We start from the raw sequence: 13,493 nt of genomic DNA, 5'->3' as shown, positions 1-13,493 counted from the left end.
GCTTGCCAACCAATACCCCACAATTGGTACCTCAAAGGTCATGGTATGTACTGTCCTGTGAATTAGAAAATTAGAACTTATGCCCATGGTGGCCATGCTTTATGATGGTTTGTTCTGAACAGTAATGTACAAAATGTGTTGAGTCTTGTCATGTATGCAGCTCTCTCTCTCTCTCTATCAGCATCTGGGCTAACCCGAAGGTGATTGCAAGGCCTAAGCGGGTTTAGATTTATTATGTGGTACATTTAGGTACTTGATGCATGCTTAATATCCAGATGTAGAGATAACTATTTGGTTGAATGAACATACATGAGATACAATCTCTATGTAGATCACTCATTTCCTGACAAGTATCAGACGTAAATTATTTTTGGAAACATTTTTCTTTAACAGTTTAGTCATAATAAGGGATATTTTTTTATTAGATTTTGTTGTGCACATTACAAATTTGAAATCATGATTGCTTACCATAACAAATTTATAAGTAGATTGCATGTATTACAGACATTGAATTGAACACTTTTTTTGTTCTAATTGCTTGACTATGAACTGAATGAAATACAATACACTTTCATCTGTTTGGTTATCAGTTCTATAAACAGCATTTGCATCAAACTAGGTTTATAAAAGATGAATGGGAATTGTCTATATTAATAGAACAATAGATATTTATTATTTCTTCATTTTAAATCATGAACTAATGTCTAGGCGTGACTAGCCTATCATTATTCCTACGTTAATGAATACTTTAATAAATTCAGTGTAGTGGAATGCTATTACTATCAATGCAGTTTTTTTTTTTTTTAAAGTTAAAGAAATAATATAATTTAAAAAAAAAAAAAACCTTAAAAAGAAATATTTATTGTCAAGACAGATCAGGTCAGGTCAGTTTATTTTTTCTTTACCAATGATTACTTGTGAAAAAGTCCATATATATATATATATACTGTTGGGGGAACAAATACGGAAAGACATGTTAATGTACTCACTAGACCAAATTTAATTCATTACTAGCGTCGTAATGTCTGTGTACAAACACAAAGATGTAGTGTGGAGTTGTATGTCAGTAACGTGACACTGAATGTCAGTAACATGGTTACCTTCCTCACACTATATATATAGAAGAGGGGTTTGGTTGCAGTCACCATTTGCTGTTACTATTTATGTGATCCCTTATTTCCTTCCACCAGTATCGGTATGTTACGTGACCATTACACGTCTGTATGAATGACATCTGAAAAAGGAGGACAGTCTCTAGTTGAGGGGGTACAGGCTCTAGTATGGAGGGAAACCAGATTTTTAATCTTTATTTATATATAACAGGACAAATAAATGTACATTTTTTGTCCTCAAGTGGTGTGATACAGGCCCCAGGCCGTACATGCCTGCATTATATACACTGGCATAGGAAGTGGGGGGCAAGGGGGCTTGTGCCCCCCCCCCCCCAAACACACACACCCAAACACACACACACACACACACTTTGTAGTAGCAGCAATGGTTTTTATATATTTATATATATGTGTGTGTAGCACCTTCCTATGCCCATGTATACTAATCTGACCACATAAGAATTATTTTACAAAAGTGTGATATATCATGCAGGCCAACTTTGTGGCTGGGACATTTGTTTACTATTATAAATTTGACCCGTAATGGCTGCCATTATCAGTTATCTGAAGTTAAAGCCACTCAGTGTGTTGGTTTAAATAATCTGCAGGTCATCCTGGATGGACTATGTGTTGGCTGTCAACCTGTACATCCAGTGAGGCCAGGAATTCCACACAGGGTGTGCTCGGTGGCAGTCAGGGCAGTTAGGAATGTGTTCTCCAATCCACCCACAGTAACCACAAATAAATACAATGTGTTTTAAGTCGCTCGTGTGTCAAGTAGGAAGTAGATGTAAGAGTGGTATTTTGTGCAAGATAGTTATAAAATATCTGCAATATTGGGGGGGGGGGGGGGTACAGTGTTCATGGATGGAGGTACTTGTAGTGTATGATCCCTGTAAATAAGGTTTTGCTGGTTTACAATCATAGGCATGAGCATTTTCTTTGAGATATGCAACAGAGACAGTCTTATCTTATCTTGTATGATTGGTATATTTCCATAAAATTACAATCACTCATTACAAATTAATTAATTTAAGTGGGAATTTCATTTTTTGTGATCACAAATCAAGATCCTGATTTCTTCATGATAAAGGTTTAATGTCAAGGAATTCTTTTTATTCCTAACATAACTTTTAAAATTCATTACATTTATTTTAATAATATGTTGAGGTAAATTGCATTTTTTCAAATAGTTAAATCTTAACTTTAACTTAACTGTTGTAATCTTTTGTATACAAACAACAACAACAACAACAACAACAGAAATAAACAAAAACAAAACAAATTTTAATGCTAACATTTTTAAATGTTATATATTAACGCTGTAAAGAACGGCTGTTATTTATGTGTAGTCTGCTGGAAGACATTTATTTTGAATCAATAGGTGGTGAATAATTTGGCTATACTACAGGATATTTGAGACGTTAAAGACATGGCTATATCTTGTGAAAAGAATTGTATCGGCCACTCAGCCAAGCATAACCTGGTGGAGGCGGCATTGGCGGCACACACACACAACACTAGATACTGTAGAATTTCCTCTTTTCATGCTTCACTCTTTTATTGTACAATTTAAACATCGAACAACAGCCACACACGTGAGTTTAGTGAGTTTAAAATATCTTGGGATTACGGTATAGTCCCGCATTCCAAACAAGGGTGCTTAATCCCAGCAGGTGAGCGCATGCATTTAGCACACCTTTCCTGTTATAGATGACCCAAAGCATTTCACTCGTCTAAACAAATTAGGCCTTTATAACTATAGCACAAGATCTTGTACCTTTTTTCAGTGCTTATATAAGGTTATATAAATAAAGTTTGAATATATATATACATGTGTATATATATATACTGTGAAAGATAAGTTAATGTGTGTGTTAGAATATTTGTGTAATCTTGTGTGCGGAACTGGAGGAAGTTATGTTTCTAATTCAAGACTCTGCTGGTTTTGTTGGATATAATGACTCACTTTGTTTACAAGTATCTCACATTTTCAGGAGGGGTCATAGATATACATTTTTAATGATAAAAATGCTCTATGTATTTTTTATCACGAGAAGATGTATGGCACTACAAACAACTAAATATGTAGCTGAAAGCAAAAAACAACTGCCTTCCAGACATATATGCACTTGTACATCTATTAGGGGATTGTTTTATTTTTGGAGGGATAGGGAGTATGCAGCCCAGTGTTAAAGCACTCGCCTTATTCTAAGATCAATCCCCATGGATAGGCCCATTGGCCTATTTCTTGTGCTCGACAACTGTGGGATGTTGCGTATAAAAAATCACTTGCTGCTAATCGGAAAGAGTAACCCTTTGCATGCCTGCAGTGGGTTTCCTCTGTCATTTTTTGTTGGTTTCCGTAACCATATGTCTGATGCCATATAACTGTAATTAAAATGTCTTTAGTACGTGTGTTCTTAAATTGAAAAAAAAACCCAGTCCATCCTTCCTTTGTTTTATTTTTATTTGTTCACCCTTTAGTACTGACAATAGTGCAATAATTATTACAATTTTTAATATTGATACCTAGATCTTTTTTCTTTAGACTTTATTTCTGGTGTGTATTCTTTTGCCTAGTTATACTTATATCTGGAGATTTTATACACATGTTGAAAGTACCACCGATATCACTGCAGAACCTTGATATGTTCATTAAGATTTGTGATATGTGGTTGAAGGCCACCCCTTTGCAAAGAAATTGTGCATGTAATGACTTTGGAATTTTATTGCATTAAGCTTCATATCTTAATATCTTGTAAATGTTTTCTTCAAAAGACAATGTCTTGGCCCTTTGCAAGAAATGTTAATTCAGATCTGATTTCCCGATTCTGGTCTTTTGTTACGAGCAGCACACCTTTCATAATTGTTTGGAATGTGACTCGTTTAAAGGCTTGTACCGTGTGGCAAATATATGTTTGTCAGGGCAGTATTAAAGTGATCTACAAAACACTGTCAGCAAATAAAATCATGTCAGCAGAGTAGTCTCTCACTGATCAATTGTATGAGCATTGTACTTGTAAAATTAGAAATTACTCTATAATTGTTTTTTTTTGTTTTTTAAAGAGATAGTGATCTCCTAAGCTACCACCATACAAGGATTGTTATTAATGTATTTAATTTAAAAATCTCCACAGAAATAAATAAATCATTGATGTTTGTACCAGGTGGCAAAAATGGAATACAGGTGTTGCTCTACACTGAAAAATCCATATCTAATCCTGATTTGGCAAATAATAGTAAATAGTAACAATAGTTTAGCTGGATGCTAGATACTTGTTACTTACACCAGTGTAAAATAGGAGAAAACTTAATGTTGATTATATACTTCACTACTCGCCAATAACAATTTATTAGGGCAACTATGGTAATGTTCACTGCACATGGTACACGGTTTATTTAGCACAGACGGTTAAATTCAAGATGTTAGTCACACAAGTTTCTGCTTTTCTTAGCCCCGATCTAATTTCCGTCAAGTTTAGTTCTCAATGGGATTTATTTAGAGACGCAGACAAGCAGCTTTTCATAGCAGTTTTAATTTGTTGAATGTAAAACTTTATTTCTTTTGTGTTTTGACTTGTTGATGAGTTTCAATAAATATATGTGTCTGCTCCCTTCGTCACGCTGTATCAGATTTCTGTCAACCTTAGACAGCCCGAGTCAATCGACTAAGTCTGTCCCAGTGTTCGTTGAGTGGCGAGGGTTTTTTCTTTCAGTCTCAAGTGAACCCGACTAACGCACAGAAACAGCCAGTGGTCCTCGCTGGTAATTAGCAGTCGCCCCTCCATAGTGTGCTGTGTATATATTTCACACCTTTAATTTGGTTCACACATAAAAATTTCACCAGCTCCTATTGTGCGTGTAGAGTGTGCCACATTGAAACTGTATTCTTTATGATATTTTTTCTGTGTTGAATATAACAAAATTGGCCTTAGGTCCATTGTGTTGTCAAACACTGTATCCCTCTTAAACCTGCCAGTATACAATTTCCATAACTTGGCAAAGTTTTTCATATCAATACTGGATAAATGTGCTAACAGCCCAAGAGTGTACTCACGAGAACATAATACAGACCTCCTCTCCAGGTGAAATCTGTTGAGGGGACATCCTTTCTCGCCTCAAGTTTAAGGAGCAATTCGTGGCTCCAGCAAGCAAACAATCCGTGGTTGGGAAAACTCATTATGTATTATAATCGGAGAGGGAAGGGTGACTTTATACACACAGCCTTTACCTTATAGTTGCTAATCTGTCTTGTTGAAGGTACCACAAGGGTCTCGCCTCACTACAGCTTACAAATGCTTTTGTCATTCATGAAAGATGAGAGGGTCAGAGAGATGTTCAAAACATGAATAACCTACCAGACTTTCCCATGTGAAATTAAAGAGCTATTAATCTTTATTGTTGTTGTAAGACAAATATTTTTTTGTTTGTTTAATAGAAAAACTGGCAGCAGCTGTTGAAAATGTCCAGTGAAATATTTTCTATTTTGTTAAATTTGTAGTGAGGGAGCTAGGACCAAATGGAAGGGGTTTGAGGGTGATCAGGGCATGAAGGAATAGTAAAAAAATAAAAAAAAGTATTTATATTTATATGGTTATGACACTGATGGGTAATATAAGTTTCCTCCACCTATCCCGCCCAACCCTTACCATCAAGCCGAAGTCTGTGGTATTACTAAAGCTTTCTTCTCTTGTCCTAGAAGAACAGTATTTTAAAAAATAACATGATATTGTAAAAATTGATATAAAGCTAACATTGAAAAAGAAAAAACTATATCAACCTATCGTCAACCCCAAACTCGTATTGTATTTTGACATTACGTAATCATGGTATGTAGTTCGGAAAGTGAATAAGAAATATTTGAAAAGTTTATACTACCAGTATACTATGATATAAGAAATATGATAAAAGATGATATAACATATAAAATATATACCGGTAATATGAATTATTTATATAAAATATATAATACGATAAAAGATGCATGTTAAAAACTGGATTGTTTTTGTTTTGTTTTTGTTTTTTGTTCTTTTAATAAGCTCACATGTACTGAGTACTTTAAATGAATCAGTTTTTCAATGACAAGAAACGTGAGACTCTAAACTCTCGTGACTTAACACGTACTAGCAGTGTTACCACTCAAGCAAGACAACCTTTGTACAATGTACTATCTATAAACTGTTTTTCTATTTTTATGCTTTTTGTTTGCGGTTAAAATGTTTATCCCAGGGCATAAAATTATCCAGAATAAAACATGTTGACCAATAAATATTGTTATAATTCATATAATTTATGGAAATGTGATGCTGAAATAAAAGAAAGGAAAGGAATATTTACTTAATGGCAACTCAGCACATTTTTAAACAGTGGCAAAATGTGGTGTCTAAGCTATGATTATTTTGACACTTGGTCTAGACATAAAGAGACGAAACCTACCCGGTACTGCTGCCACATAGGGTATTCATGAATAAATACAAGGGACCGCTTATGTGAAGTTACCGTAGTTAACCCATAGACTGGACAGTATATACCACAGCCTGATGTGGGGCATTGGTTTGGATGACAAATCCCTACCCTGACAGATTCACCAAGGCTGATTGGTTCTTTGGTTCATCACATCTCACCCAAGCACTTTACCAATCTACCATTGAACTACAACTGGCACCTAAAATAAAACAATATGACAAATTTTTTATTTTTATATTAGTGGTAATAATCTATGTATTTGTATTATAGTTGACTTTTATATTTGATATTTGAATAATTTGATGATAAATTAATAGTTTTTTATTGTTTTTCCAGAGACCGCCATCACAAACTCTGAATTATAGTCAACAGGATGACACGCAGTCTTCGCGATCCGGGGACACTCCAGTACCTGCTAGTCAACCAAATACTAACTTATCGGTGAACACTGAAAACAACAGTGAATCAGGTATGAATCTTGTCTACTTGTCTCTCTGTCTCCTTTCCTCACTCCCCTCTCTCTGTCTTTGTCTCTGTCTCCCCTCAACTCTCTCTTGTCTCCTGTCTCTTCCTTTCCTCTCTCTCTCTCTCTCTCTCTCTCTCTCTCTCTCTCTCTCTCTCTCTCTCTCTCTCTCTCTCTCTCTCTCTCTCTCTCTCTTTCTCTCTTCCCTTTCTTCCCTTTCCCCTCACCCAAAAACCAAAATGGACACACATGGACAAGACTTTACTCTTTGCTGAAGGAGGTACTGCTGCTAGTGGAACAGGATGTGCTGCCTCTTGGATATGGTTTGTGTTGTTTTGTTATGAATTCTCTCATTCAGATTCTTGTTTTGATTTCATATGTATTTATACACATGCACGTCATTCATACAGTCTTGGTACTGAAAACAAAGACCCACACAAATTATGCTAGGTTTAATGTTAGCACTGATATCTTTTTTATGAACAAATTTTTCTTAGCTTTGCAATAACATTGCATTTTGCTTCTACTAAACTCAAAAGACTGCTTACTGAACCAGACATCTCCAATACCTTATCTTCCTCCCCTCACTCCACCACATGTTGAAGAGTGTTGTCTTCTGTCCTAATTAGAGATGAAGAGCAGTGCTATTGAAACTTTATACAGCTTATAATTAGCAAAAAACAACACACACAAAAAACTACCAAGTATTTCTGTAGTAAACAGATAAAATGTGTGGGTATCTTATTGCAAAAGCTGGCAAAAGTTTATTTCCTTGAATTGGCCTGTAATAACCTTTGTTAACTATATTCTAATTCACCTGGGGTTGTCTGTCTCTCCTCAGCAAAGTTAGTCCAAGTGGCTTGATTTCTTTTTTATAGGTTACTACCTGACCAACCAATTTGTTAACCCACTAACCTGGTCTTATCCTAGCAAACCTGACACAGGAAACCAGTTCTGGTTTAAAAGAGTTAATCCTTCTGACATACCATTCTTCTGTCAGATAATGATAGCTACTGCAGCCTCATATTACAGTAAAAACAATTACAGTAAAAATTTCTCACTTAATGTTGTCAAAGAAACTAAATTAATTGGGCCTGTTTTTAATGGTAGACAATTTTTCAACTGTTAAAACTAAATACATATTCTGGGTTCTGTAGTTGACTGAGAACAAAATGGTGAGTTTACATTATGGTGTTAATGAATCTGTTAATTCATACCTATGAAATCAATGTACATTTGCTCTTGGGGTAAAATATATTTTTTTAATTCATGTTAAAAGTCACTGACCCTAGTATCCAAGATTCATAAAATACTTTTTGAGTTACTACAAATACCAGGATGACCAGAAACACATTTCAGAATTGATAATTTATGCATGAAGATTTATAATGTGTTATTTAAAGAGACTGTCCTGAGTTTTCTGTCACTGTAACATGTCTACAACTAACAGATCCTTTTTGATGACTAAAATTACATTTTAAAAATATTTTCTTGTTTAGAATATCAGTATCTGTATAAACCAGGTTTATTTGTAGTATAGTATTTGCAGTAGCCCAAAGAAAATTTTACTTTGTAATAATTTTTTGTGTAAGAACAAATGTCATGAAGAAAATGAAAAAGTGCTTGCTACTACAAATATTTGCACATATGGCAGCAAACACATTGGATATGCAGACACTTGTATTCTAAACAAGATAATGTATTTAATATGTAATTTTAGTCACCAATAAAACTGTTAGTCAGAAACATCTTACAATGGATGCAAACTCGGGACAGTCCCTTTAATAGTCAAAAAGCTGTAATAGCGAAAAATATTTTACACTGTCTTTTTAACTCAAGTCATTGTCTTAATATCCATGTTCTAAAAAGCAAGATTTAACAAATATAATACAGACTTTGAAATAACCGAGCCCATACATCTCGACCTTAAAGGACATCTGTCACAGTTGACAGTCTGGTATAGATCAAAAGACAGATTAACTTCATCAGATAGGATAATCTATAAAATTTGAGATTTATTTTCAAGGGTGTCTGTTATGCAGTGTTTTCCTACAGCTTATCGTGGGTAGCTTAATTGAGATCATATGGTTTGTGGCTGTGACCTGGGTTTTTTACACTCCGCTATATTTCATAGATCCCTCATTTAGTTTCACCATTAGAAGTCAACCCCACATGTAGTCATCTTTACTTCCTTTCTAACACCACAATTCGGTTATTTTTTCTCCACGGTAACTAAACCAAGCTCTGATCGGCTGAAGAAAACTTTCTAAACAGTTCTGGCAAGGTTGCTTGTTTGTTTTATTTTATTATGTGGGTTATATTTGATAATCTTTTCCCATACATTGGTCTTGCTCGTGTACAGAATAGAAGAAAATGCCATTATTTTGAAATCGGAGAATATGTTTCATTTGCTACAAGTATCGGGATCAGTCTGCGCTGGCAGGCCTTTGTGTAAATAATTCTGAAGGTGGAAACACTTTAACAGAAGTGTTGTGTCAGTCTTAAATACAGACCTAGCTGTTTATATCCATTGCCTTTGAGTATCTGTGGTGAACACCCAACACTGACATGTACTTATGGACTGAGATATATTTTGCAAACTGAAATAATGTATTCCTGGACATTGCTATGTGTGCCAAACTTGTGCTCTTTATAAATCAGTTTAATGGACATGCAGCGATTCCTATTAAACAAAGCCAAATGAGAATGGAAAGGGGCATTTTTTTTCTTTCTTTCTTTCCAATTTCTCCTATTCCTCTTTCTCTGTCGTAATCTTTTTGCTAAAGACTTTGAGAGTTTAGATGGAGGCGATTTTCATGGCAACTGATCTGTGAAATACTAGAAAGGAACTTCACTGCCCTCCTTTAGTTGGATATCTGTAAACAGACCTGGGTGATATATTCGGAAGAAATCCAATATAACGGGGCATTTTTTTCTTCCCGTCTGCCGACTGTGGTGTAGTCATGTGCGTAAGACTTTGACTTCTATGGCCTGTATTTTAACGCCTGACTAAAAACTTGATGGAAAACTTGTTAGCGTTCCTCTGCATGATTGTTTTGAAAAGCCAAACTGCACGAGCAGGGCAGCATTTCCTGGTGAGCCTATAAGAACTGTACGCCTCATGAAAAGAAAACATGGCAAAAATAAAATATTTACTACACAGAGGGCATCCCGTGGCCAGGGCCCCCTCGCAGCAAGACATATGTCAGTGGAGGATGAGAAAAGCTTCTGGCAGGACACAGACTCTATGTGTATAACCTGTATTAATGACGCATCTTGCATATTGTATTATCTCTGTGGCCCTGATATTTTCATGTCTGCTGGGTTACTCGATGTACAGAAATGAAAACAGTGCATGTCATCGCCACAACAGATTCAATAAACACAAATAGGATGTGTGTGTTGATTCAGGAAAAAAATCACAATAAATGCATGTTGTGATATATTGTACAAATATTTGTTACATAATATAGACTGCGAGTGAGCATTTAGGGGAGAATGTATGAGGAAGTGTGGATTCATGAAAAACAATTAATAAAAGCCCTCATAGGGATGAAGTAAAAAGAAATGTTTTTTTTATGAATCCACACTTTCAAATGCATCCTCCAATTCAATTTGTATTTATTAAACATAAAAATACAACTTAAAAAATTTACTATTTTAGAAATTGTTTAATAAAGAATGAAATAAAAATTTAATGGAATATTCAAAGGTAAAAAAATTAAAGTTACAAAATACTTTCAAACCTTGCCCAAATTATGTGACTGGTGATTTGATGTTCAACAATGTGTTAACCACATTAATATTTTAGTAGATAATTGGTTTAGTCTGTTTTGTTTTATATAATGCTTGGCATTACTAATGTAAATATTGGCATTAACACATATAACAAGATGTATTTATTTCACAGTAATAAATGACATGCCATAAAATATATATATATAGTTTAGTGTAGGGCATATCTACCCCAATTTGTAAAATACAAACTTTGTTTATAAAGACCAGTACTTAGTGGTTTCATTTCAAAATATCTCCGTTTACATGAAAGAAAGTTAAAGATTCAACTGTATGTGCTTTTAGCAATATGACTGAATAGTTGTAAAAAAAAATAGGTTATAGTAGTTTCAGACCAATACCTAGCAAGTGATAGGAGAGGGCAGGGCAGATGGCCTCAAAAAATAAGAAAAAGTGATCTTTTAGTGTAGAAGTGTTCTTTTGGTTTAGTTAGAGTTCGTCTTTTAGTGTAATCCTGGTTTTTATGTAATTAAATAAAAATAATAATGAGATGGAGGTTCCTTAAATGTATATGTTGAGGATCTTTGTACTTTGTTTGATATTTTCATGTAATGTTTGTAGTTAGGTATACGTGATGGGAAGGTTTCATGTAATGTTTGTAGTTAGGTATACGTGGTGGGAAGGTTTTCTTTTTTTCTTTAATCACGCTTCCTTAGAATTCTTGTTTATTAACCATAAGGCGAATCTTTTTTTAATATTACATGTATTAAAAAATAATATTGATGAATAAAATTTAGGTTTTGGCATTTTATATTGACTATAAATCAAAGATATTTTTACTTCCTTTCATTTAGATATTCCTAAATTCTATTAAATCCATCATCAGATCAGTGAAATTTGTTGCAAAATTCATTTGGTAAAATTAATAAACTTGCCATACTTCATGAAATATTTGGAGCATCAAAAATATTGCACTGTGTGTGGAAACTGCTATGTATGTTACGACACCATCTTGTGAGCGATGAGTGATAAAGGAGCAGTGGAGATGAAATTAAATAACCCAAATGTCCCCAGCCACAGCGATCCCCATGTACTAAAGTCGACCATTAAATCAGGAAATGTCATGAAAATTACAAATTGAAAGAATGTTAATAAAGTTTGAGTCCATATTTTGGTAGCAAACCGTAGTTTTTGCACATGATGGCAGAATGATGGATCAAAGGGCACCAATATATCAGCAATGATCTTGGGGACGGATCACCGATTCAGTATCTGTTTATGACAACCCGGGCTTCTCTCGTCAGTTCATGCTAATCCATTGTCTGTGTGCGGCACCCCATGGTGGAGGAAGGATTAATTCGAAGGACTGAATGGAGAGGCAATATTCTCGCCAGCCCGACCCTTGATTTCCTATCCATTACCATAATTCATTCCCTATGACTCGATTCTGCTTCCTCACAAAATGTGTTGACACAACTAAGTCAGTCTCGTTAATATTTTTGACAGCTCTTCAAAAAAATTGCTGAATGTTACTCTGTTCCCATTCATACGGATTATTACCAGCGATTTTTGGTGCTCGGCATTTGGGGGTATCTTTATTGATTTGAAAAATCTTTGTGGATTGATACCAACAATGATAAAATAATATTTGTTTTATACAAAATATAGAAGTACAGTCGAACCTGTCAAAACAGCCATTCATGATATACCAGTAGTAGTAACGGCAGCTAGTGAGAAGAACCCTAATTTTAAAGGTTCTATTTCTGGGTATATGCATTAGATGCATAGATTAGATAGAATATTATCAGCCGAAAAGATATTTATTCTTATCTAAAACAAAGAGAAAGGAATGCTCATTTGATTACTGTAGTTGAGTAAATACTTATCTCTCTTCACCTCCAAAAGTGGGGGTGCTTTCTTAATGTTCAAAATATTTTATCTGAAATTTCTTTTAATTTCTTGTTCTATTTTTAAATTGTTTACATTTGTTTTCCACTGTATTATAGCAGGAAACTTATAAATATATTCATGAGCTGTTGGTAATAATTTAAACCATAACAACACTTATAGATATATGAATTGTCGGTAGTATTTTAAGCTATAACAACTCTTATAGGAAGGTAATTAGCTTCAGGAGGATGATAATGTGCTTTAGGAAGTGTTGTTGCCATGTGTAAATACTTCAACTACAGCTGTAGCACACTGGGGCATACCTTCCAGCAAAGTGCCAGCCATTTTCTCAATCAAGCCAGCTCAGCTTTCTTCACACAGAAATCATGAGTCTTTTGATACAGTGATATGATAACCTTTGACCCTGTTTGTAACTTTCTTCAGCAGATTAAGAAAGTGAACATCTAGATTGGCTGTCTGTTTGGCATTCCCACCTGTTCTGGCCATCCTGTGTCATACAGATTTCCTTTCCTAGTTATCTCAAATATAAATAAAATGTTTGGGGGTTTTAAAAATATAATTATATGGGATATTCTGTCAGGGATACTTAAAATAAAAGTATTTTTAACATGTTATTATTTCCAAGTGTGCTTGTTTTTCTTTCTTCCTCTGTGTTGATACAAATCTGTTGGTTAGCCCATCTGTCTGTCTATCCATTTGTCCATCCATCCATTTATCCATATATTTATATAAATGTACAAAAGTACAACATCACTTCTTTATGTCCCTGTGTCTGTACATAAAGTCTTGTCTTTTGATCTATT

The 13,493-nt window shown here is 34.6% G+C and overlaps 1 protein-coding gene across 3 annotated transcripts in view; it reads left to right on the top strand.

Annotated features, from left to right (window-relative positions):
* Nucleotides 1–13,493, top strand: part of LOC121371064 (homeobox protein Meis1-like) — a 161,020-nt gene that overhangs the window by 55,545 nt on the left and 91,982 nt on the right. For all 3 annotated transcript variants that reach the window (XM_041496691.1, XM_041496693.1, XM_041496692.1), the window contains exon 8: nt 6,918–7,050. In XM_041496691.1, the coding sequence (XP_041352625.1) occupies nt 6,918–7,050 (133 nt within the window). The remainder of the gene's footprint in view (nt 1–6,917; nt 7,051–13,493) is intronic.

This window comes from Gigantopelta aegis, chromosome 4, assembly GCF_016097555.1.
Source record: "Gigantopelta aegis isolate Gae_Host chromosome 4, Gae_host_genome, whole genome shotgun sequence".
Taxonomy (NCBI): Eukaryota; Metazoa; Mollusca; class Gastropoda; order Neomphalida; family Peltospiridae; genus Gigantopelta; species Gigantopelta aegis.
This window is presented reverse-complemented; position numbering and strand designations above follow the sequence as displayed.